The sequence below is a fragment of the Haliotis rufescens genome, unplaced genomic scaffold (genome assembly GCF_023055435.1).
Source record: "Haliotis rufescens isolate VD_foot unplaced genomic scaffold, xgHalRufe1.0.p SCAF_18, whole genome shotgun sequence".
NCBI classification, from domain to species: domain Eukaryota; kingdom Metazoa; phylum Mollusca; class Gastropoda; order Lepetellida; family Haliotidae; genus Haliotis; species Haliotis rufescens.
This window is the reverse complement of record NW_025963868.1, coordinates 13,489,621-13,511,161: the sequence shown is the minus strand read 5'-3', so window position 1 is coordinate 13,511,161 and position 21,541 is coordinate 13,489,621. Positions and strand designations below refer to the sequence as shown.

Sequence of the window (21,541 nt, the reverse complement as noted above, 5' to 3'; positions counted from 1 at the left end):
TGCCAGTGGGGCATGTACAAGTACAATCCAACATAAAGTACTGTCATTGAGGCATTGACAAGTACAATCCAACATAAAGGACTGTCATTGAGGCATGGACGAGTACAATCCAACATAAAGGACTGTCATTGAGGCATGGACGAGTACAATCCAACATAAAGTACTGGATTGAGGCATGGACAAGTACAATCCAACACAAAGTACTGCCATTGAGGCATGGACAAGTATAATTCAACATCAAGTGCATAAAACGTCAGTTTTGAAATACAGGGACACACCAGTGAGCAGCGGCAACGTCGACGTCGACGCCTTCGCACCCGTGTCTTTGAGGAAATACTTTCACATCGTGGTTAATTTGTAAGAATTAGGACAATCTTTAAGATACCACTGGTCAGATTGCTGAATGGGGTATTATTGGAAATAAGAGAAAAAGGCTTCGATTGAGAAACAAAAGATTTATTCGGTGAGCTGTTGCGTCTGCAAGTTGGTGCATAGGTTGATCAGCGGTCTAACAAGACTCTCCAGTCCGTGAGCTGTAGGGTCTGTCAGTTGGTTGGTCAACGGTCACAAGACTCTCCAGCGTTTTAGTCCGTGAGCTGTAGGGTCTGTCAGTTGGTTGGTCAACGGTTAAACAAGACTCTCCAGCGTTTTAGTCCGTGAGCTGTAGGGTCTGTCAGTTGGTTGGTCAACGGTCAAACAAGACTCTCCAGCATTTTAGTCCGTGAGCTGTAGGGTCTGTCAGTTGGTTGGTCAACGGTCAAACAAGACTCTCCACCGTTTTAGTCTGTGAGCTGTAGGGTCTGTCAGTTGGTTGGTCAACGGTCAAACAAGACTCTCCAGCGTTTTAGTCCGTGAGCTGTAGGGTCTGTCAGTTGGTTGGTCAACGGACAAACAAGACTCGCCAGCATTTTAGTCCGTGAGCTGTAGGGTCTGTCAGTTGGTTGGTCAACGGTCAAACAAGACTCTCCAGCGTTTTAGTCCGTGAGCTGTAGGGTCTGTCAGTTGGTTGGTCAACGGTCAAACAAGACTCTCCAGCATTTTAGTCCGTGAGCTGTAGGGTCTGTCAGTTGGTTGATCAACGTCAAACAAGACTCTCCAGCGTTTTAGTCCGTGAGCTGTAGGGTCTGTCAGTTGGTTGGTCAACGGTCAAACAAGACTCTCCAGCGTTTTAGTCCGTGAGCTGTAGGGTCTGTCAGTTGGTTGGTCAACGGTCAAACAAGAATCTCCAGCGTTTTAGTCCGTGAGCTGTAGGGTCTGTCAGTTGGTTGGTCAACGGTCAAATAAGACTCTCCAGCGTTTTAGTCCGTGAGCTGTAGGGTCTGTCAGTTGGTTGTCAACGGTCAAACAAGACTCTCCAGCGTTTTAGTCCGTGAGCTGTAGGGTCTGTCAGTTGGTTGATCAACGGTCAAACAAGACTCTCCAGCGTTTTAGTCCGTGAGCTGTAGGTTCTGTCAGTTGGTTGGTCAACGGTCAAACAAGAATCTCCAGCGTTTTAGTCCGTGAGCTGTAGGGTCTGTCAGTTGGTTGGTCAACGGTCAAACAAGACTCTCCAGCGTTTTAGTCCGTGAGCTGTAGGGTCTGTCAATTGGTTGGTCAACGGTCAAACAAGAACCTCCAGCGTTTTAGTCCGTGAGCTGTAGGGTCTGTCAGTTGGTTGGTCAACGGTCAAATAAGACTCTCCAGCGTTTTAGTCCGTGAGCTGTAGGGTCTGTCAGTTGGTTGGTCAACGGTCACACAAGACTCTCCAGCGTTTTAGTCCGTGAGCTGTAGGGTCTGTCAGTTGGTTGGTCAACGGTCAAACAAGACTCTCCAGCGTTTTAGTCCGTGAGCTGTAGGTTCTGTCAGTTGGTTGGTCAACGGTCAAACAAGAATCTCCAGCGTTTTTAGTCCGTGAGCTGTAGGGTCTGTCAGTTGGTTGGTCAACGGTCAAGCAGGACTCTCCAGCGTTTTAGTCCGTGAGCTGTAGGGTCTGTCAATTGGTTGGTCAACGGTCAAACAAGAACCTCCAGCGTTTTAGTCCGTGAGCTGTAGGGTCTGTCAGTTGGTTGGTCAACGGTCAAACAAGACTCTCCAGCGTTTTAGTCCGTGAGCTGTAGGGTCTGTCAGTTGGTTGGTCAACGGTCAAACAAGACTCTCCAGCGTTTTAGTCCGTGAGCTGTAGGGTCTGTCAGTTGGTTGGTCAACGGTCAAACAAGACTCTCCAGCGTTTTAGTCCGTGAGCTGTAGGGTCTGTCAGTTGGTTGGTCAACGGTCAAACAAGACTCTCCAGCGTTTTAGTCCGTGAGCTGTAGGGCCTGTCAGTTGGTTGGTCAACGGTCAAACAAGACTCTCCAGCGTTTTAGTCCGTGAGCTGTAGGGTCTGTCAGTTGGTTGGTCAACGGTCAAACAAGACTCTCCAGCGTTTTAGTCCGTGAGCTGTAGGGTCTGTCAGTTGGTTGGTCAACGGTCAAACAAGACTCTCCAGCGTTTTAGTCCGTGAGCTGTAGGGTCTGTCAATTGGTTGGTCAACGGTCAAACAAGACTCTCCAGCTTTTTAGTCCGTGAGCTGTAGGGTCTGTCAGTTGGTTGGTCAACGGTCAAACAAGACTCTCCAGCGTTTTAGTCCATGAGCTGTTGGGTCTGTCAGTTGGTTGATCAACGGTCAAACAAGACTCTCCAGCGTGTTCAGCAAGGTAAGTGACTGAAATAGGTTTCTTGCGAATCCAAGGGACGCTGCACAGCGCATTGCGGCGCCTTAGACGACAGGGCCACCAATGACCCGCATGACAAAAATAATTGGTTCAACAAACAAACGAATAAGTTAGTCATACGTTGGTATTTACGCCACAATCGACACTTTTTCAGTTATATCACGGCCTGTAAGCCCAAAATTAGGTAGTTAAGTTGTTTGACATTAATGGAACCCAGGAGCGCAGTGCTGACAGGCAAAGGATCATAATAAAGACAGATGTGGGTTCGAACCCACGATCAGCAGATCACGACAGGGCAACGTGGAACACTTCATCTCAGCGAGTTGTTGCGCCTGAGAACACTGTACCACCAGACACTAATAGAAACATGTTGTGTGATATTGGTGTAGCCTCCAAGTTAAAGTGTTCGCTCGTCAGGTCGAAGGCACAGGTTCTGGTCCTCGCCTTGGTTTGCGTCCCTTTGGCACGCAAGAAACCTATGATTGTGGGTTCGAATCCCGGTTCGCCCCAATTATGTTTTCTAGGTTTGTCAGCTCCATACCCGTGCTCGTGGGTTTCACCGAAGTGGTAAACGTCTAAGACCTGCATCACTTCGGGCTTTCCTCCCACATTAAGCTGACACGCCGTGATATAACTGGAACAATGTTAAAAGCGGCGTTAAACCCAACTCACTCACTCCTCACATTGGTGCAATCTGCGATGTCCATTCCTGTATCCTCCACCGTAATATTACTTGACTGTTTCCCCCTCACTCGCTGACTGTTGTTTGATGGGGAAATTTGTAAGTACCATAATATACATTTGACCTCTTTTCGACACTGGAAAAGAATCGTGACATAAAACTTCAACGAAATCAAACAAAGATAAGGCTGAAGAGACACTCTTCTTCCCATGACGCGTTTACGAGGGAGGGAATCCATTCATTTCTCACGACATTGTCTAAGACGGGCGCGTCCAGCATCTAGGCCATGCATTGTACACTGCCGGGCAAAAGAAAGTATCAACTTGAAAATTGAATTTGACCAAAATCTTGCAAACCTTATCAAAACGTTACTGGGGGGCACGGGTGGCCCAGTCGTCTAAGGCGCCGCGATTCGCTGTGCAGAGTTGCGTCCCTTGGGCACGCCAGAAACCTATGATTATGGGTTCGAATCCCGGTTCGCCCCGATTATGTTTCTAGGTTTGTCAGCACCATACCAGTGCTCGTGGGTTTCACCGAAGTGGTAAACGTCTGAGACCTGCATCACTTCGGGCTTTCCTCCCACATTAAGCTGACACGCCGCGATATAACTGGAATACTGTTATAAGCGGCGTTAAACCCAACTCACTCACTCACTCAAAACGTTACTTGGCTGAACTACTGTGACGGTGAGGTCCGAAACACAACGCTGATACCCATATCAAATACATCACCATCGAATAACCTTGTCTTGTTGGTTTCATGTTAAGCCACCATCAAACACAGCTGTAAATTCCCGTCAGTTTGTTTAACTAGCAGCAGGCACAGTGAGTGAGGGAGTTACTGTATCTGAACATCGCAGTCTGCAAGATTTCAGCAAATCACAACAGTTTGTAAATAATCAATTGTGAAATATTACAAACCCTTTGCAAGTGACGTGATGTATTAGATGATGTCACAGGGGGAGTCGACTAAAACACCTGATGGTGACAATGCGGGCATGTGGGAAAGACGAAAGTGTTCTAGTAGATCTGCTGATGAAGACGCCATTTATTTGGAAGAGGTAGACGAGGATGCCCTTGTGGAATTGAGGCGATTTGAGGAAACTCTCAGATTGACAAGGAAATAATCAGCACTAGATCAGAGAAACAATCACTTGTCGAAACATAATCGGGCCGAACCGGGATTCGAACCCATAATTATAGGTTTCTGTCGTGCCCAAGGGACGCAACTCTGCACAGCGAATCGCGGCGCCTTAGACGACTAGGCCACCCGTGCCCCCCTGGTTCGCCCCGATTATGTTTCTAGGTTTGTCACCACCATACACGTGCTCGTGGGTTTCGCCGAAGTGGTAAGCGTCTGAGACCTACATTACTTCGGGATTTCCTCCCACATTAAGCTGACACGACGTGATATATCTGTTATACTGTTAAAAACTCACTCTGTCGTGTCGGTACATTGGGACGCGGGTAAGAATAGGTATCTGGAATTATATTGCTTGTAACAAGCGACATAGTTGGATGACGTCGTTGATTGTGCGACACCAACGACGCAGGATACTGCACATGATATCAGCCACTGGCTTGTCTGGCCAAGATTTAGTCATTTACACACGAATATGGCATGACCCTTAAATACAATCTTTATGACAAGTGGCAGATTTATTGGTAGCCTTCGAACTAGCTGTTAAGGTGTCGGTTATAAAATAGAAAGGTACTCGTAAGTGCTGAGGGTGGCTTCAGGGAAGTCTCATGATGCTGGTACCGTGGCTGGTTGTTCTCCTCGGTGGGATATGTGGAATACAGGCTGTGAGTCTGGACAGAACGGGACAGGAATCCTTCCTAAAGTAATGTATTCCGCTGTTATGTTCTTTTTTAATGTGAGTTAATGATATGGATTTCCATGGGTGATTCTATTTGTGAGTCTCTGTGACTCTCAGGAATGATTTGTTGGGATTCCTGGCATGACACTGGGGTCCTAAGCTGACAGTCCCTGGCATGACACTGGGGTCCTAAGCTGACAGTCCCTGACATGATACTGGGGTCCTTAGGCGACAGTCCTTGACATGACACTTCGTCCCAAGGTGACAGTCCCTGATATGATAGTGGGGTCCTAAGGGGAAAGTCCCTGACATGACACTGCGTCCCAAAGTGACAGTCCCTGACCTGATACTGGAGTCCTAAGGTAAAAGTCCCTGGCATGACATTGGGGGTCCTAAGGTGAAACTACCCGCTATGACACTGGGGTCCTAAGGTGAAAGTACCTAGTATGACACCGGGGTCCTAAGGTGAAAGTCCTTGGTATGACACTGGGGTCCTAAGGTGAAAGTCCCTGAGATGACACTGGGGTCCTAAGGTGAAAGTCCCTAAGATGACACTGGGGTCCTAAGGTGACAGTCTCTGCAATGACATTGGGGGTCCTAAGGTGACAGTCCCTGGCATGACACTGGGGTCCTAAAGTGAAAGTCCCTGCCATGACATTGGGGGTCCTATGTTGACAGTCCCTGCCATGACATTGGGGGTCCTAAGTTGACTGTCCCTGGCATGACATTGGGGTCCTAAGGTGACAGTCCTTGGCATGACACTGGAGCCTAAGGTGACAGTCCCTGGCATGACATTTGGGGTCCTATGTTGACAGTCCCTGCCATGACATTCGGGGTTTTAAGGTGACAGTCCCTGCCATGACATTGGGGGTCCTATGTTGACAGTCCCTGCCATGACATTGGGGGTCCTAAGTTGACAGTCTCTGTCATAACACTTGAGTCCTAAGGTGACAGTCCCTGCCATGACAATGGGGGTTTTAAGGTGACAGTCCATGCCATGACATTGGGGTCCTTAGGCGACAGTCCTTGACATGACACTTCGTCCCAAGGTGACAGTCCCTGACATGATAGTGGGGTCCTAAGGGGAAAGTCCCTGACATGACACTGCGTCCCAAAGTGACAGTCCCTGACCTGATACTGGAGTCCTAAGGTAAAAGTCCCTGGCATGACATTGGGGGTCCTAAGGTGAAACTACCCGCTATGACACTGGGGTCCTAAGGTGAAAGTACCTAGTATGACACCGGGGTCCTAAGGTGAAAGTCCTTGGTATGACACTGGGGTCCTAAGGTGAAAGTCCCTGAGATGACACTGGGGTCCTAAGGTGAAAGTCCCTAAGATGACACTGGGGTCCTAAGGTGACAGTCTCTGCAATGACATTGGGGGTCCTAAGGTGACAGTCCCTGGCATGACACTGGGGTCCTAAAGTGAAAGTCCCTGCCATGACATTGGGGGTCCTATGTTGACAGTCCCTGCCATGACATTGGGGGTCCTAAGTTGACAGTCTCTGTCATAACACTTGAGTCCTAAGGTGACAGTCCCTGCCATGACAATGGGGGTTTTAAGGTGACAGTCCATGCCATGACATTGGGGGTCCTAAGTTGACAGTCCCTGCCATGGCATTGGGGTTCCTAAGGTGACAGTCCTTGGCATGACATTGGGGGTACTAAGGTGACAGTCCCTGGCATGACATTGGGGGTCCAAAGGTGACAGTTCCTGCCATGACATTTGGGGTCCTAAGGTGACAGTCCCTGGCATGACATTGGGGGTCCTAAGGTGACAGTCCCTAGCAAGGCATTGGGGGTCCTAAGGTGACAGTCCCTGGCATGACATTGGGGGTCCTAAGGTGAAAGTCCTTGGCATGGCATTGGGGGTCCTAAGGTGACAGTCCCTGGCATGACATTTGGGGTCCTAAGGTGACAGTCCCTGGCATGGCATTGGGGGTCCTAAGGTGACAGTCCCTAGCATGGCATTGGGGGTCCTAAGGTGACAGTCCCTGGCATGACATTGGGGTTCCTAAGGTGACAGTCCCTGGCATGGCATTGGGGGTCCTAAGGTGACAGTCCCTGGCATGACATTTGGGGTCCTAAGGTGACAGTCCCTGGCATGGCATTAGGGGTCCTAAGGTGACAGTCCCTGGCATGACATTGGGGTTCCTAAGGTGACAGTCCCTGGCATGGCATTGGGGGTCCTAAGGTGACAGTCCCTGGCATGGCATTGGGCGTCCTAAGGTGACAGTCTCTAGCATGGCATTGGGGGGCCTAAGGTGACAGTCCTTGGCATGGCATTGGGGGGCCTAAGGTGACAGTCACTGGCATGACATTTGGGGTCTTAAGGTGACTGTCCCTGGCATGACATTGGGGGTCCTGATGTGACCGTCCCAACAACACATGAAGTGAGAAGTATTTATGAAACTTTTCGCTCGCTATAGATGGGGCTTTCCATGTTTGAAATGAACGAAACGTATTAATCTTGTGAAGAAAATCTGACAGTAATTGTTTCATACATGCTACTTTGCACGTCAATAATTGAATTGGCTTTAATGTATTCATTGCACCATACGAGACTCTAACCTCAGTATTTAACAGATAATGTTAAGGATAGTGTGTGACAGTGGTGGTTAGAAAAGGTCCCCATTACACTTTGTGACAGTGGTGGTTAGAATAGGTCCCCAGGACACTTTGTGACAGTGGTGGTTGGAATAGATCCCCAGTACACTTTGTGACAGTGGTGGTTAGAATAGGTCCCCAGTACACTTTGTGACAGTGGTGGTAAGAATAGGTCCCCAGTACACAATGTGACATTGGTGGTTAGAATAGGTCCCCAGTGCATTTTGTGACAGTTGTGGTTAGAATTGGTCCCCCGTACACAATGTGACAGTGGTGGTAAGAATAGGTCCCCAGTACACAAAGTGACAGTGGTGGTAAAAAAAGGTCCCCAGGACACAATGTGACAGTGGTGGTTAGAATAGGTCCCCAGTACACAAAGTGACAGTGATGGTAAAAAAAGGTCCCCAGTACACAATGTGACAGTGGTGATCAGAATTGGTCCCCAGAACACTTTGTGACAGTGGTGGTTAGAATAGGTCCCCAGGACACAAAGTGACAGTGTTGGTTAGACTACCAATGATCTGAGCCGCAGAACCCCACTGTCCAGAGCTACCTCCCTTAGTAACCAGGCGTCACTGTAGGGTCGAATCCGCGATAGTTATCCTTGATGTGTTTGTCAGCACCAAGTGGAAAACACCGACAAATGGATGTTGGGTCAATTTAATCTATTTACACATGTGATGTAAATAGCACATTGTTAAAAGGGTGTTGAATTCTCCCACATTCCCAGCCATCGGCTCGTTGACGTCAACATCACAACAGAGGAACAACAGCAATATGTCATTGATATGGACGACGTCGGAAACATGGGGGTGAGTTCATTCTTACGCCTGTCATTTCGTTTACATGCTTCCATTACCACAATCAGTAAGTATAACCTGTCACAACCAGTAAACGCGCTATCGTGTCACTGGATTGTCTGATCCATACTCACTTTCACTGGATTGTCTGGTCCAGATTCGATTGTTTGCATCCTGCCTTTGTATGACTGAGCTATTTCTTGGTGCGACGGTGGGCAACAAACATATGCTTATTTTATTAAGTGAGTGGCGGGTTCTACCGTGCTTGCCATTTTCGCGAGCACCTGCTGTCATCATTGATTTTCAGTGGTCCATTCGTATTACTTTCATCGCTATTTTGTCTTTTACGCCAAATGGTGTCAGTTTTGACAGACAATCAAGGATGTCATTGACGTTTTATATTTGAAATATATAGCTAGAACATATTGCTGATTGTGGATGTTTGAGAGACACATATTAATTAGTCAGTTCACTCTGGTCCTGTTGTCACTCTGGGTATACTCATGAATCTGATCTTATCGCTAATATTAAGTTTTCTTTTTTTTCTTTTATATATCATTCACCATATTGATGGGGACGTTACAGTAAACTTGTTGAATAAAGTGACGTTAAATTCAACTCACTCATTCCGTATTTGTGCAAACGTTTTCAGCTTGACATGTGGCTGGTCCCCACCTTGACGCGAACAGGGCGCCTGCGGGTTCCGCCTGAAAGTATCGACCTCTTCATGACACTGATGAACACTGCCGGCATCAGCAGCAAGATAAGACACCACAACATCAAGCAGTCAGTGTTTCCTTTAATAATTCTTCCATCATAGGTGAGGCGAGGTAAAATGGGGTTTCACATCGCGTCCAAGATTATTGCACTTATATAGCACTGGTCCGCACTGATGCAGGTGTTATAGTGCTAGCCCACTAAGATACCATGCCGCAGTTTAACATGAATACCGCGCAGACGCAGTATACTGACTCTCAGCCGACCAGTCCTTGTTTCATTCCCTCAATGCCACACGCCATATTTTAATGTCTTTTGGTGTGACGCGGTATTTGATCGATCCTCAAAATATCAATTCCCTCGTGAAGATCCGGGTTAGAAAAGGTCTTCAGCAACCCAAGCTTGTTGTAAGAGGCGACTAACAGGATCAGGTGGTCAGGCTTTCTGACTTGGTTGATTCACGTCATCGTATCCCGATTGCCAAGATCGATGCTCATGATGTCACTCGCTGGCTTGTCTGGTGCAGACTCTATTATGTTCAATGACGTATGGTATGTTCAAGCTAGGTGCACGGCTTGGTTTGAAAACGAAGCATCAACTCTTATTTTCCAATTAGGCGGAGGTGTAGTCTCGTAATTAGAGCGATTACTTTTACGCCAACGAACAGGATTCCCCACTCGAGTGCAACATACAAAGCCCTTTCTTCACAGCCCCAGTCGTTATTTGCTTTAAGCTCACGTACACTTGCGTGTGTTTACTTAATGATGCGTGTTCATAATTCATTAACGATTCTACTGTTTTAGGTTGAATGATGACACTTATTCAATGCCCAGCGAGGATCCGGCATTGTATAAAGATTTCATTGAAGGTGTCGTACGTCACAATGCTTATTACAGACTGGCTAACGTAAGTGTGTCTGGAGTGTGTCGGTGAGTCAGTGTCTTGGGTTTATGGCCGCTGTGAACAATATTTCAGTTATATTAAGGCATGTCAGGTTAATGTTGCAGGAAAGCCCGAAGTGTGTGTGTGTGTGTGTGTGTGTGTGTGTGTGTGTGTGTGTGAGAGAGAGAGAGAGAGAGAGAGAGAGAGAGAGAGAGAGAGAGAGAGTGGAGTGAATAATATAAAATATATTTATATGTAGTACACACAGAGATGGACCATTATGTTACTATGCATTTCAGAGAGAGAGAGAGGGGCGGAGAGAGAGAGAGAGTTTATTGTAATTTCTTTGTACTTTAGCTTGATGCCTACATGAGTAACTTCGCCACCTTCAGCGGCGTCACTAAAGGATACCTCGCACGAAGCACCTATGAAGGGAGAGACACGCCCTATATCGAGGTAACTGCACTTATACCAGTATTTGTGTTGAGGTCCGTCCTTGTCATTCTGTAATTGCTGGTTGTATCCAAATGCCATTCCATACGAATTAGGTAAGTCGCACTGGTTCATCATTGGTTCAGGAAACATAGGCGGCGAGTCCTCTAGGGCCAGTTTTTACCTGAATATGAATTTCTTGGAAAGCGAAACTGGTCTGCATCATAAGTTGTGAATGTATATACGAATTACATGTTTTCTGTCGTTTTCTAGATATGTTTCAGTCTGTATGAGTTGTTGGATTTGCATGTTTTACTGTACATGCAATTAATGAATCTATTACCTGCTCTCGTCACTATATTTTTTAGACATTGTCGTAAAACTTGCTGACTCTCTCCAGATTACAGGTGGATCCAGTAGCAACAAGAAGCGGATCTTCATAGAAGCTGGGATACATGCCCGGGAGTGGGTCTCCCCGGCATCGGCCATGTATTTCATCGACAGGGTAGGTGCAGCCATGCACAGTGAGTAAGTTGGGTTTTACACCGCTTTTAGCAATATCCCTGCAATAGCATGGTGGGGGACACAAGAAATGGGCTTCACACATTGCACCCATGTTGGGAATCGAATCCGGGTCTTCGGCGTGACGAGCTTCAACCACTAGGCTATTCCATCGACCCAATGCACAATGGTATGTGTTGCTTAGCACCGTAACCTCAACATGCTTGTGTAACTTCTTAAGATATCCTACTCCAAATAAAAAAGTGATTGGGTGAAATACGGGTTTAACGTCGCTTTCAAGATTACCGAAATTATATAGCGGCTGTATGTACTTGTCAGGACTAATGCCGATTTTATAGTGTTGGCCCATTGAGATACCATGCCACAGTTAAACATGAATACCCCATTCAGACACAGTATACTGACTCCGAGCTGACCAGTGTTTCTTTTAGCCCCTTAATGCCGAACGCCAGGCAGGGTAACAACAAGTGTCATCTTTAAACGTCTTTTCGTCGAACCCCCGATCTCAGTTGTCCGGTCAGATGCTCTATCATTAGACCACGGAGGCGGTCTATCATAATCAGTGATAAGTTCATACAATGGTCACATTCATAACCTGCAGTGAATGATTTACCCAAAATGTATATTTGATCACGAGAAATGAATCGAACAGTAACGTGGCAAACGTGGCAAAATACCGGAGACTTGCTCTGTAACAGCAGTTATTATGATATACATGACAATAGCGCACAGATGGCAATCAATAATATAAGGGTAACGCTATTTTTCAGGGCATTATCATTTGCAGAAGCCTCCTCCTTCGACGGTCAGTTTTTGGAAGACTTCTGGCTTCTGCAAATGATAATGCCCTGAAAAATAGGGTTACCATTATTATCGCTAAAATGGATGGAATTTGTTATCAAGTTATTAGAAAAAAATATCGGTTTTGAAACATTTACTACCACAACACGAATCTCCCTGACAAACCTTTACAAATATGGAAACGTCACAGAACAAACCAGATGACGTCACTATGAACGTGACGTCACCTATCCCTATCACGTCACCTAACAACGGGCGTGATAATGGTCCGCTGTCAAGCAATATGAGGGCATTATCAAGTTACAATGGCCCGATCATTTCTGATAACATGCGGGCGGTTTAATGATAATTCTATCCATTTTAGCTATAAGTATCATTAGTTCAGGGAACACGTTCTACCCTAGTGTACCACAGGCAATCTATCCACAACGGATTGCTAATTACAATGCCTAATGATACAGGATATTGACCATCCCAAAACACACTCGCGTGATAACCTTTATACATGTGTTCAACTGAAGATGCTGCACAGGCGAGACTTGGATGCAGACGCAAGCTTCCTGTACAACAACTTCGAATGGTACATTGTTCCCGTGACTAACCCAGATGGCTATGAATACAGTCACACGTCCGTGAGTACATAGTAAGTGAGTGTGTATGGTTTAACGCCGCTGTTAGCAATATTCCAGCAATATCACGGCGGGGGACACCAGAAATGGGCTTCACACATTGTACCCATGTCGGGAATCGAACCCGGGTCTTCAGCGTGACGAGCGAAGGCTTTAACCACTAGGCTACCCTACCGCCCCTGAGTACATAGGATGCGGGTCAAATTATGCTCGTACGTGTATCACTTCTAATGACAGGTTTAGTCGCAGACAGTTTATTGCTCATGGAAGGAATTCTTTGTCTACATTATACTATCGAATCCCGTTGTCTTGAACTCAGGGAATAGTTCGACTTATCCGGAGATCGACACATCCAACTCGATGTTATGACTGTCGGACCTGACCATTAGACAACAGAAAACACAGACAAGTTGTGTATTTAATGTAAAATATCATAACATAGGAATTATAAACATGTATACATGTATGTATATACACCTGTGAATCGAGTTTGACTTATTAGGGTAGGTGTTTTTTAACATATTTCTAGCTCATTGAGTTGGAGACAACCGGGGATTCGAGTGAGTGAGTAAGTTGGGTTTAACGCCGCTTTTAACAATATTCCAGTTATATCACGGCGTGTCAGCTTAATGTGGGCGGAAAGCCCGAAAGTGATGCAGGTCTCAGACCTTTACCACTTTGGTGAAACCCACGAGCACGGGTATGGTGCTGCCATCCTAGAAACATAATCGGGGCGAACCGGAATTCGAACCCACAATCATAGGTTTTTGGCGTGCCCAAGGGACACAACTCTGCACAGCGAATCGTGGCGCCTTAGACGGCTGGGCCACCCGTGCCCCCCGATATAGTAAGAGCTTGCACGAACCGGACTGTGAGTTCGAAGTCAGAATGAATGTGTGAATAGTCGGAAAGAAATGCGAACATTTGTCACTCAGAGTGTTACCATAGAGTTCTCAATCATTTTTGCCATTAAACAATATAATCACGTTTCGTGCATGCCAAAGGGACGCAACTGTGCATGAGGAATTGCAGCGCCAAGGACAACTTGCCATCCATGCCCCAAGGACAACTATCGGCTATAACAGCCATCCTGGACTTGTTCACAGATATATTCTCTTAACGTTGAAACAATCGTCCGTTTTCGTTCCTTTAGAGTTATATAGAGGCACTGAATGAGGAATATTTAAAACATATAAAAAAACAGTTTGGGCTTTCAGAAGACAGCTACCGAAAGTCGAAAATCTGAAGTACTTATGGCAAATGTACTGATGTTACTAAAACTTGGAATGGAAGCTGATACTCCAGATGAACTTTCACACGAATAAGTTAAGTTATTCCTGTCGACAGTACCGCTACTGGAGAAAGAACCGGAGCATCATATCCGGGTGTGGCAGTAGCCGTGGGGTTGATCTGAACCGGAACTTTGACTCCATGTGGGGAGGTTAGGTAGACATTGATGTGCTATTTTCACTTGTTGTTTCACTCCGATCCTGATCATGTAATGCAAGTCAAGATTTAAAAAAATAGCCGGTTTGTTACGGCGTAAATTGTAATACTGCGGTAAAATATAATAACACTGCGGTAAAATGTAATAACACTGCGGTAAAATGTAATAACACTGCGGTAAAATATAATAACACTGCGGTAAAATGTAATAACACTGCGGTAAAATGTAATAACACTGCGGTAAAATATAATAACACTGCGGTCAAATATAATAACACTGCGGTCAAATGTAATAACACTGCGGTAAAATGTAATAACACTGCGGTAAAATGTAATACGTAACTTCATTTATGTTTCCTTGTATAGTAGCAAATGAATCATATTTTATTACAATTTACCATAGTGTTTATTCAAATTTACCGCAGTTTATGTTATTACAATTTGCTGCAGTTTTTGTTCCAATTTACCGCAGTGCACTTATTACAATTTACCGCAATATAAATTTTACCGCAGTTTGTTTCATTGTACCGCGTTATTACAATTTACGTCGTACCAGGGGTAAATATCCGACACAACTTTAATGACAACTCTCAAAACAAGCGCAATTACCTTATAATTATCGTCAATACGTCACCGTGTCCAGTCACCATGATCCTCGTTCATCCTGTGAATACTGTTAAGACAAAGAGGATTAACTCAGCCTTGCTTCAATCCTGTTTCAGGGTCAGGGTCGAGCGGGTCGTGCTCGTCAGATAGCTTCAGGGGGCCGTCAGTGTTCTCGGAGATAGAGACACAGAATCTTCGGGACAAGGTCCAGGACATTCAGAATGAGCGTGGACCAATCAGCGCCTACCTCTCCATTCACTCCTTCTCGCAGCTCATCCTTACGCCATATGGATTCGCCCAGAACACGTACCCACCTAATAACGACCACATAGTGAGAACGGCATTGCTTTTCTTCTTCTTTATTATTGATAGACCTAAACCAGGTAAAGGCAATCAATCCTAACATGTCAGAAATACATACAGGAACAAAATTCACGTGTAGACTAAAGCGACAAAACCATTTGCATAATTATAAGAAACCTCTGCCTGCTGAGTCCATTGTACGATTCCGATTACAGCATAAGCTTGTGTTATGAAACTCAAATAGTGATTATACCAAATTTCTTGAAAATGGGAGCGTATCCCACCCCATGAGTGGGATTCATCACACACACATGCAAAGGAAAGGCAATTGTTCACCTGAGAAAACACAGACAGACAGACAGACAGACAATAGTTTATTAACGTCTCACTTCTGTTTATACATAAAACAGCTTTGTACAACTTGACATAGATAGAATGTACATAACCATTCAATAGAATTATGAGAGACAAATTGTCACAGAATTTACATATAAATGATATAAAGATGATATAGTAAAAAGTTATCCTTATAAAAGATGTTTTCTAAGATTAAGAATTAAAAAGCAGACTTTGGCAAGTGCGTCACATTTTCAAGTGTCCTAAAGATATCTACAATAACAATGTTTGAAAGATTTACAAGGGCCCTGGATGTAACAACCTTGATCAATCAACTTTTTAGCAAGAGTCGCTTGATGCTCTTTGAAATCTTCGTTGAAAGTGCATGCTCAATTGTAGAGTTAGAGCAGATACGAAGGCAGGGGCCGCAAGAAATGAAAGCTTCTTGAGCGGATAGCATGTTGCCATCACATGTTTATGCATGATAGATCTTAACACTCAACAGAGGCGGTATCACTGGTCTCTTCTATTTCTGGCTCAGGCGGGTAAATCAGTGGAAGGGAATTGGCTAGTTGACCGCTGTTGTTTCTTTTCATTTTGCTTATGCGAGCAGAACGTTTACGCATGCAGTGTATGATGATTCGGAGCTTATTTGACATGACTGAAGATTGACTCATTGACATCCAAACAAAACCGTATCACAAATACTTGTGATTGTTGTGAGATATCTTACCTGCAGTAGCTTCTTGACAGGCAGATAACGTTGGTGACGTTGTTAGGTATGCCTTTTTGCGAGTGCTTGCTTGACAGAAAGAACACATGTACAGCAAGTAGCTATAGTCTAGGGTGCAAACCTCAACCAACAACAACGCATTTCTATCTTCTGTCATTTACTTCCATTGGCCGTCCCGACGAAACTATTATGCACAACGTTCTCCATGTATTTTCTTCGTCGTTACATGTTTTTTTCTTACTTCAGACTGTTGGGGCCAGGGTGGGCCAGTCGTCCAAGGCGCCGCGATTCGATGTGCAGAGTTGCGTCCCTTGGACACACCAGAAACCTATGATTGTGGGTTCGAATGCCGGTACGCCCAGATTATGTTTCTAGGTTTGTCAGCACCATACCCGTGCTCGTGGGTTTCACCGAAGTGATACACGTCTGAGACCTGCATCACTTCGGGCTTTCCTCCCACATTAAGCTGATACGCCGTGATATTACTGCAATACTGTTAAAAGCGGCGTTAAACCCAACTCACTCACACGCACTCACTCAATACTTCCTACTGTTCATGTTTGCTTTCTACATCAGGTAGAGACATCAAATTTGGCCAAGGATGCTATATTTGCTTCTGATGGAAGAACCTATCGGGTTGGATCCTCGGCTGATATTTTAAGTGAGTAAAAATGGCTATATATTCAAACTCTCAGCGACAGTATCTGTTGTGTTTTTATCATCACAAATGGAACTGTGATATGCCAGTACATTCCTCATACAACTCTTGTGTATATGCGTCAATCAATTTTCCGTAACCCTTGATATGCTCACCTTATTTCATACTGTCAGTTGCCTCCCTTTGGCACGCCAGTAACTAGTGATGGTGGATTCGAATACCGGTTCGCCGCGAATATGTTTCTAGGTTTGTAGATACCATGGGTTTCACCGAAGTGGTAAACGTCACTTCGGGCTTTCCTATCACATCAAGCGGACACGCCATAATATAACAAGAATAATTTTAAAAAGCGGCATTAAACAGTTCAGACACTCTCACATACTGCAGAGATAAAAGCGTTCGCTCGTCACGCCGAAGACCTGGGTTCGATTACCGACATGGGTACAATGTGCGAAGCCGAGATATTGCTGGAATATTTGTAACAGCGGCGTAAAACCACACTCACTCACATACCGTAGGAATGCCCCCCTGGGGTAGTGTTAAGAGCGTCTGTTGGAAGGTTGGTTGTTCGATCCCCGGCCGATTTTATTTTAAAATATGTTAAACGGTGATACTTGTTGTTACCCTGTCTGGTGTTCGGCATTAAGGGGCTTACACAAGGACTGGTCGACTCGGAGTCTGTACAATGTGTCTGAGTGGAGTATTCTTGTTAAACTGCGCCATGGTATCTCGGTGGGCTACAACTATATAACCGGCTTTAGAACAAACACCCACACCCACACGTGCATCCACGTCGCTGTATCCATGTAAGTGAAATGACATTGTAGACGGCGTTAAACCCCATTTGAACCAACCTGCATTCTGGTAAAAGTGTCCATAGTGTTCCAATAATACACTGATACCCTTCTACCTGATATATATCTTAAACACAAATGCTTTTTTCGTAATGCTTGTTTCGAAAATTGCTTTCTTACATCTACAGTACCATAATTTGTTTGTTTGTTTTTTGTTTAACGCCGCACTCAGCAATATTCAAGCTATATGAAGGCTGTCTGTAAATAATCGAGTCTGGACCAGACAATCCAGTGATTGACAAAATGAGCATCAATCCACGCAATTGGGATCGATGACATGCATGGGTTGTTGAAGAACTATTCTACCCCGGATCTTCACGGGCCATACGGTACAATAGAACCCCGTTAATCCGGACAGTAGATCCTCGCGTAAAGTACTCAGTCATGTATCGTATATTTGTAAGCGTTCCAAGCAGACTGGATAAACGGGTCTGCACTCACTACCCAGGTCTCACAGTATATTGTATGTAACATATCTCCTTCAGGCGTCATACATGGTGGTTCACGTGACTGGGCACGCCAGACGGAGGATATCCCCTACGCTATCACCTTTGAACTCCGACCTAGCAGTGGTGGCCTTGAGGGGTTCGTCCTCCCCGCAGCTCAGATCGCACCTTGCAGTAAAGAAATCTGGGACGCCATCTACGCCATTGCTGGCAATCTTTAGACGATGGCGGCTTCACGGAGCACAGACTTATCGCATTGAAATCAAATCTTAGTGCTCACAACCGCTAAACAAAGATCAGGGGGCGTCCCATGACAGGTCACTCAGAACCACCTTTCGCGAACTTTGACCGACCAATGATCATCTCGAAGTCGACATTAGCCAATCAGAAAGCAACTTTCTCGAGCTTAACGGTTCTAGTTTAATATTTGCGACTTCAATTCCAGATTACGCTTTGAAAATTATTTCTCGATTCAAAATTTGCAAACTGAACAAACGAAAATTCTGGAATCACTGAGAAGTGGCTAAGATTGTGTGGCAATACGGGCTTTCCGTTTGAAATGTTTATCCATTGAAGCGAGAGATAGACTTGCATTCGTGACCAACTCGTGTTATTCCGGGACAAGCCGAATAGCGACTCGTGCCCCTCTCATGGCGATTTTTGCGACCGGATTCCGTCTTAGCGCAAACGGGCTAACCTAAAACAATTGTCTACTCGTTGCGTAATGGTTCAAATATATTTCCAATGAACTATATATATATATATTTCAGATGCAATTTAAAGCACATCGAGACATTCGGAATTATACAGTATGCTTGAACACATTTAACTGTGTCTTAGGTATATTTTTAGATGCAAGACATATGTTAAATCAAAAATTATTTCTGAGGGATTGTTGAACTTGAAATCATACGCGCATTCTGAATGGTTTGTCGTATTTTCACACATAACATTCATCGATAGGGGGACGAATTTTCTTGCAGGTTAAGGAAAGGGGCGAGTGGTGACGAATGGTTCAGGCCGTACCTGTCCTTCGGAATGCTCCATGTTTACCGTTCAAGGTAGCATGAAAGGACATTGGACTTGTGATGGGATGTCCTTATTTTAATGAGATTAATCAGAGACTGACATCTTTCAAATGTAAATAAACATCTATTGATGACTTAGTCTGTTTATTGTAAATATGCAGGCCTGTTTGATCAATGTTAATATGAGTCGTCGAGGAGGAAATAAATGAGTTCGAAAATACAATGCCTTCATCTTTGGTTAAGCAATGATTTATTGAAAAGAGTCCATCTCCTTAGGAGTTAATTGTGGTTTGCCAGTACATACATACTACTGGAGCAGATCTACATGTATGTGCCAGTATACAATGGTGACGGGGCGGTAGCATAGCTTACTGGTTAAAGTGTTCACTCGTCATACCGAAGGCCGGAGTTCGACTCCCCACATGGGTATAATGTGTGAAACTCATTTCACTTTCAATTTATTTATTAAGAATTGGTTATTAAACCTTGGAATTAGCGATGAACCACTTGGTAGCCTTTATTTACGACCAGCAAATGCTGGTGGGGACCATTTCTAACCCGAACTTCCCACGGGTACAACACCACAGTAACCATAATGCTATCATAGTAGGGATGCATACTGTTTCATGAAAACAATGAATAAAAATAAGAACAGCTGCATCGACGCCACATGGATGACACGAGTCTGGCATAAACAAATTTCAAGATGTCATCCCAGATTCTGATAAGCTCTGTCTGCAGTTCCAGAAGCGTTGCAGGCGGATTTGGTTGGCGTCCAAGTCGACAGTCCGTTTCGTCCCAGACTTGTTCATTCGGTGAAATGTCCGGTGAATTATTTTTGCTGACCAGGGAAGATCGACCTGTTGGAGGAACTGCTGAACTAGGCGTGCTGTGTGTTGTCTTGACGATGGATATTGCCTGGGGCGACGATGATGGATGAGTGAGTGAGTGAGTTGGGTTTAACGCCGCTTTGAACAGTATTACAGTTATATCACGGCGTGTCAGCTTAATGTGGGAGGAAAGCCCGAAGTGAAGCAGGTCTCAGACATTTACCACTTCGTTGAAACCCACGAGCACGAGTATGATGCTGACAAACCTTGAAACATAATCGGGGCGAGCCAGGATTCGAACCCACCATCATAGGTTTCTGGCGTGCCAAAGGGACGCAACTCTGCACAGCGACTTCCATGAGTGACTCTTCGGGACAGTACATCCGTATCAGTTCCAGTGTATGCATGCTTTTTTATTTTTGAATTTAAGCTCCACGCCAAAATGTAATTGTTCAATAAAATCTTATTATTATCATTATCCTTATATTTATTCCGCAATTATTATATTTGTGTCAACTGTAAGCCAAGAGTCCTTCTTCATTTTGTCCAAAAAAGCACTGGTATGTAAACTTAGGAGGACAAGTGCAAAAGAAAATCCAGACTCATAGGTCGCGGGACGAAGGGCAGATGATTCATAATCAATTTTGAGCAAAACAGTTAACCCTATTGTTCTTCCACAGCTCATCCAAAAACTGTCAAACTTGTAGTAATCAAGTTATGACATAGATCGAGTCGCTTTGCTTTGGAAACGAATTGTTACTAAATACAGCTGAAGAACGATGAAGCTGACCTTGAAGATGAAGGAGTCTTTTTTATAAGATGTGGTAATAGTTATTCACAGCAGCGAGGAAAATTAAAATAAGAAAACATTTAATGATACATCGTCGGAACGAAATCAGAGCGGGAAAAATACGGAGCTGTCCGTATATATATATATATATATATATATATATATATATATATATATATATATATATATGACGGTATGTCGTTCTATATATATATATATATATATATATATATATATATATATATATATATATATATATATTTGTTCGTTTCTAACCATGTTCACTATTCTCACTATCCAGTCTCGCCTGGCAACGGTATGTCGTTCTATATATATATTTGTACATTTGTAACCATGTTCACTATTCTCACTATCCAGTCTCGCCTGGCAACGGTATGTCGTTCTATATATATATATTTGTACATTTGTAACCATGTTCACTATTCTCACTATCCAGTCTTGCTTGGCAACGGTATGTGGTTCTATACCGATACGTAGATATTACGGTATAATAAAGAAGTTTTTGACAACTTCTAATAGATTCTATCAAACAAATTATATTCGTTGTGTACGTGATCATTAATTCAAGTTGATAGTTTCCACTACATCGCTCGACTAATGGACCGCCGTGCATGGCAGCCCTACAATGCTATGTTCAACACGTCACCACCGTCTGAAGTGAAGTGTAAGTTCGTCGAACTTATTTATTTATTTATTTATTTCAATACTTTAACAAAAAATAATAACTGACTATCTTCTTCTATCTGTAAAATGCCACAAACGACACAGACGTTGTAAACACCCCACCGACCCAATCACAACACCCGTGAGGAAACTGCCTCGCATCGCAGTGTATTGTTTACGCCTTTCGAGATTTCGTAATACGTCATTCAGGGCTGGTATCAGACGTCGCTCGGCCCTTACTGGGTTT

The 21,541-nt window shown here is 44.5% G+C and overlaps 1 protein-coding gene across 1 annotated transcript; it reads left to right on the top strand.

The window, feature by feature from the left end:
• Positions 1-5,087: 5,087 nt before the first annotated feature.
• LOC124121879 (zinc carboxypeptidase-like) lies at positions 5,088-18,649 on the top strand. The gene is made up of 11 exons (XM_046484965.2): positions 5,088-5,215; positions 8,528-8,609; positions 9,250-9,383; positions 10,118-10,220; positions 10,554-10,652; positions 11,029-11,133; positions 12,473-12,583; positions 13,928-14,021; positions 14,749-14,963; positions 16,581-16,665; positions 18,002-18,649. The coding sequence occupies exons 1-11, from the start codon at positions 5,121-5,123 to the stop codon at positions 18,181-18,183; spliced, it is 1,305 nt and encodes a 434-aa protein (XP_046340921.2). The 5' UTR covers positions 5,088-5,120; the 3' UTR covers positions 18,184-18,649.
• Positions 18,650-21,541: the final 2,892 nt, after the last annotated feature.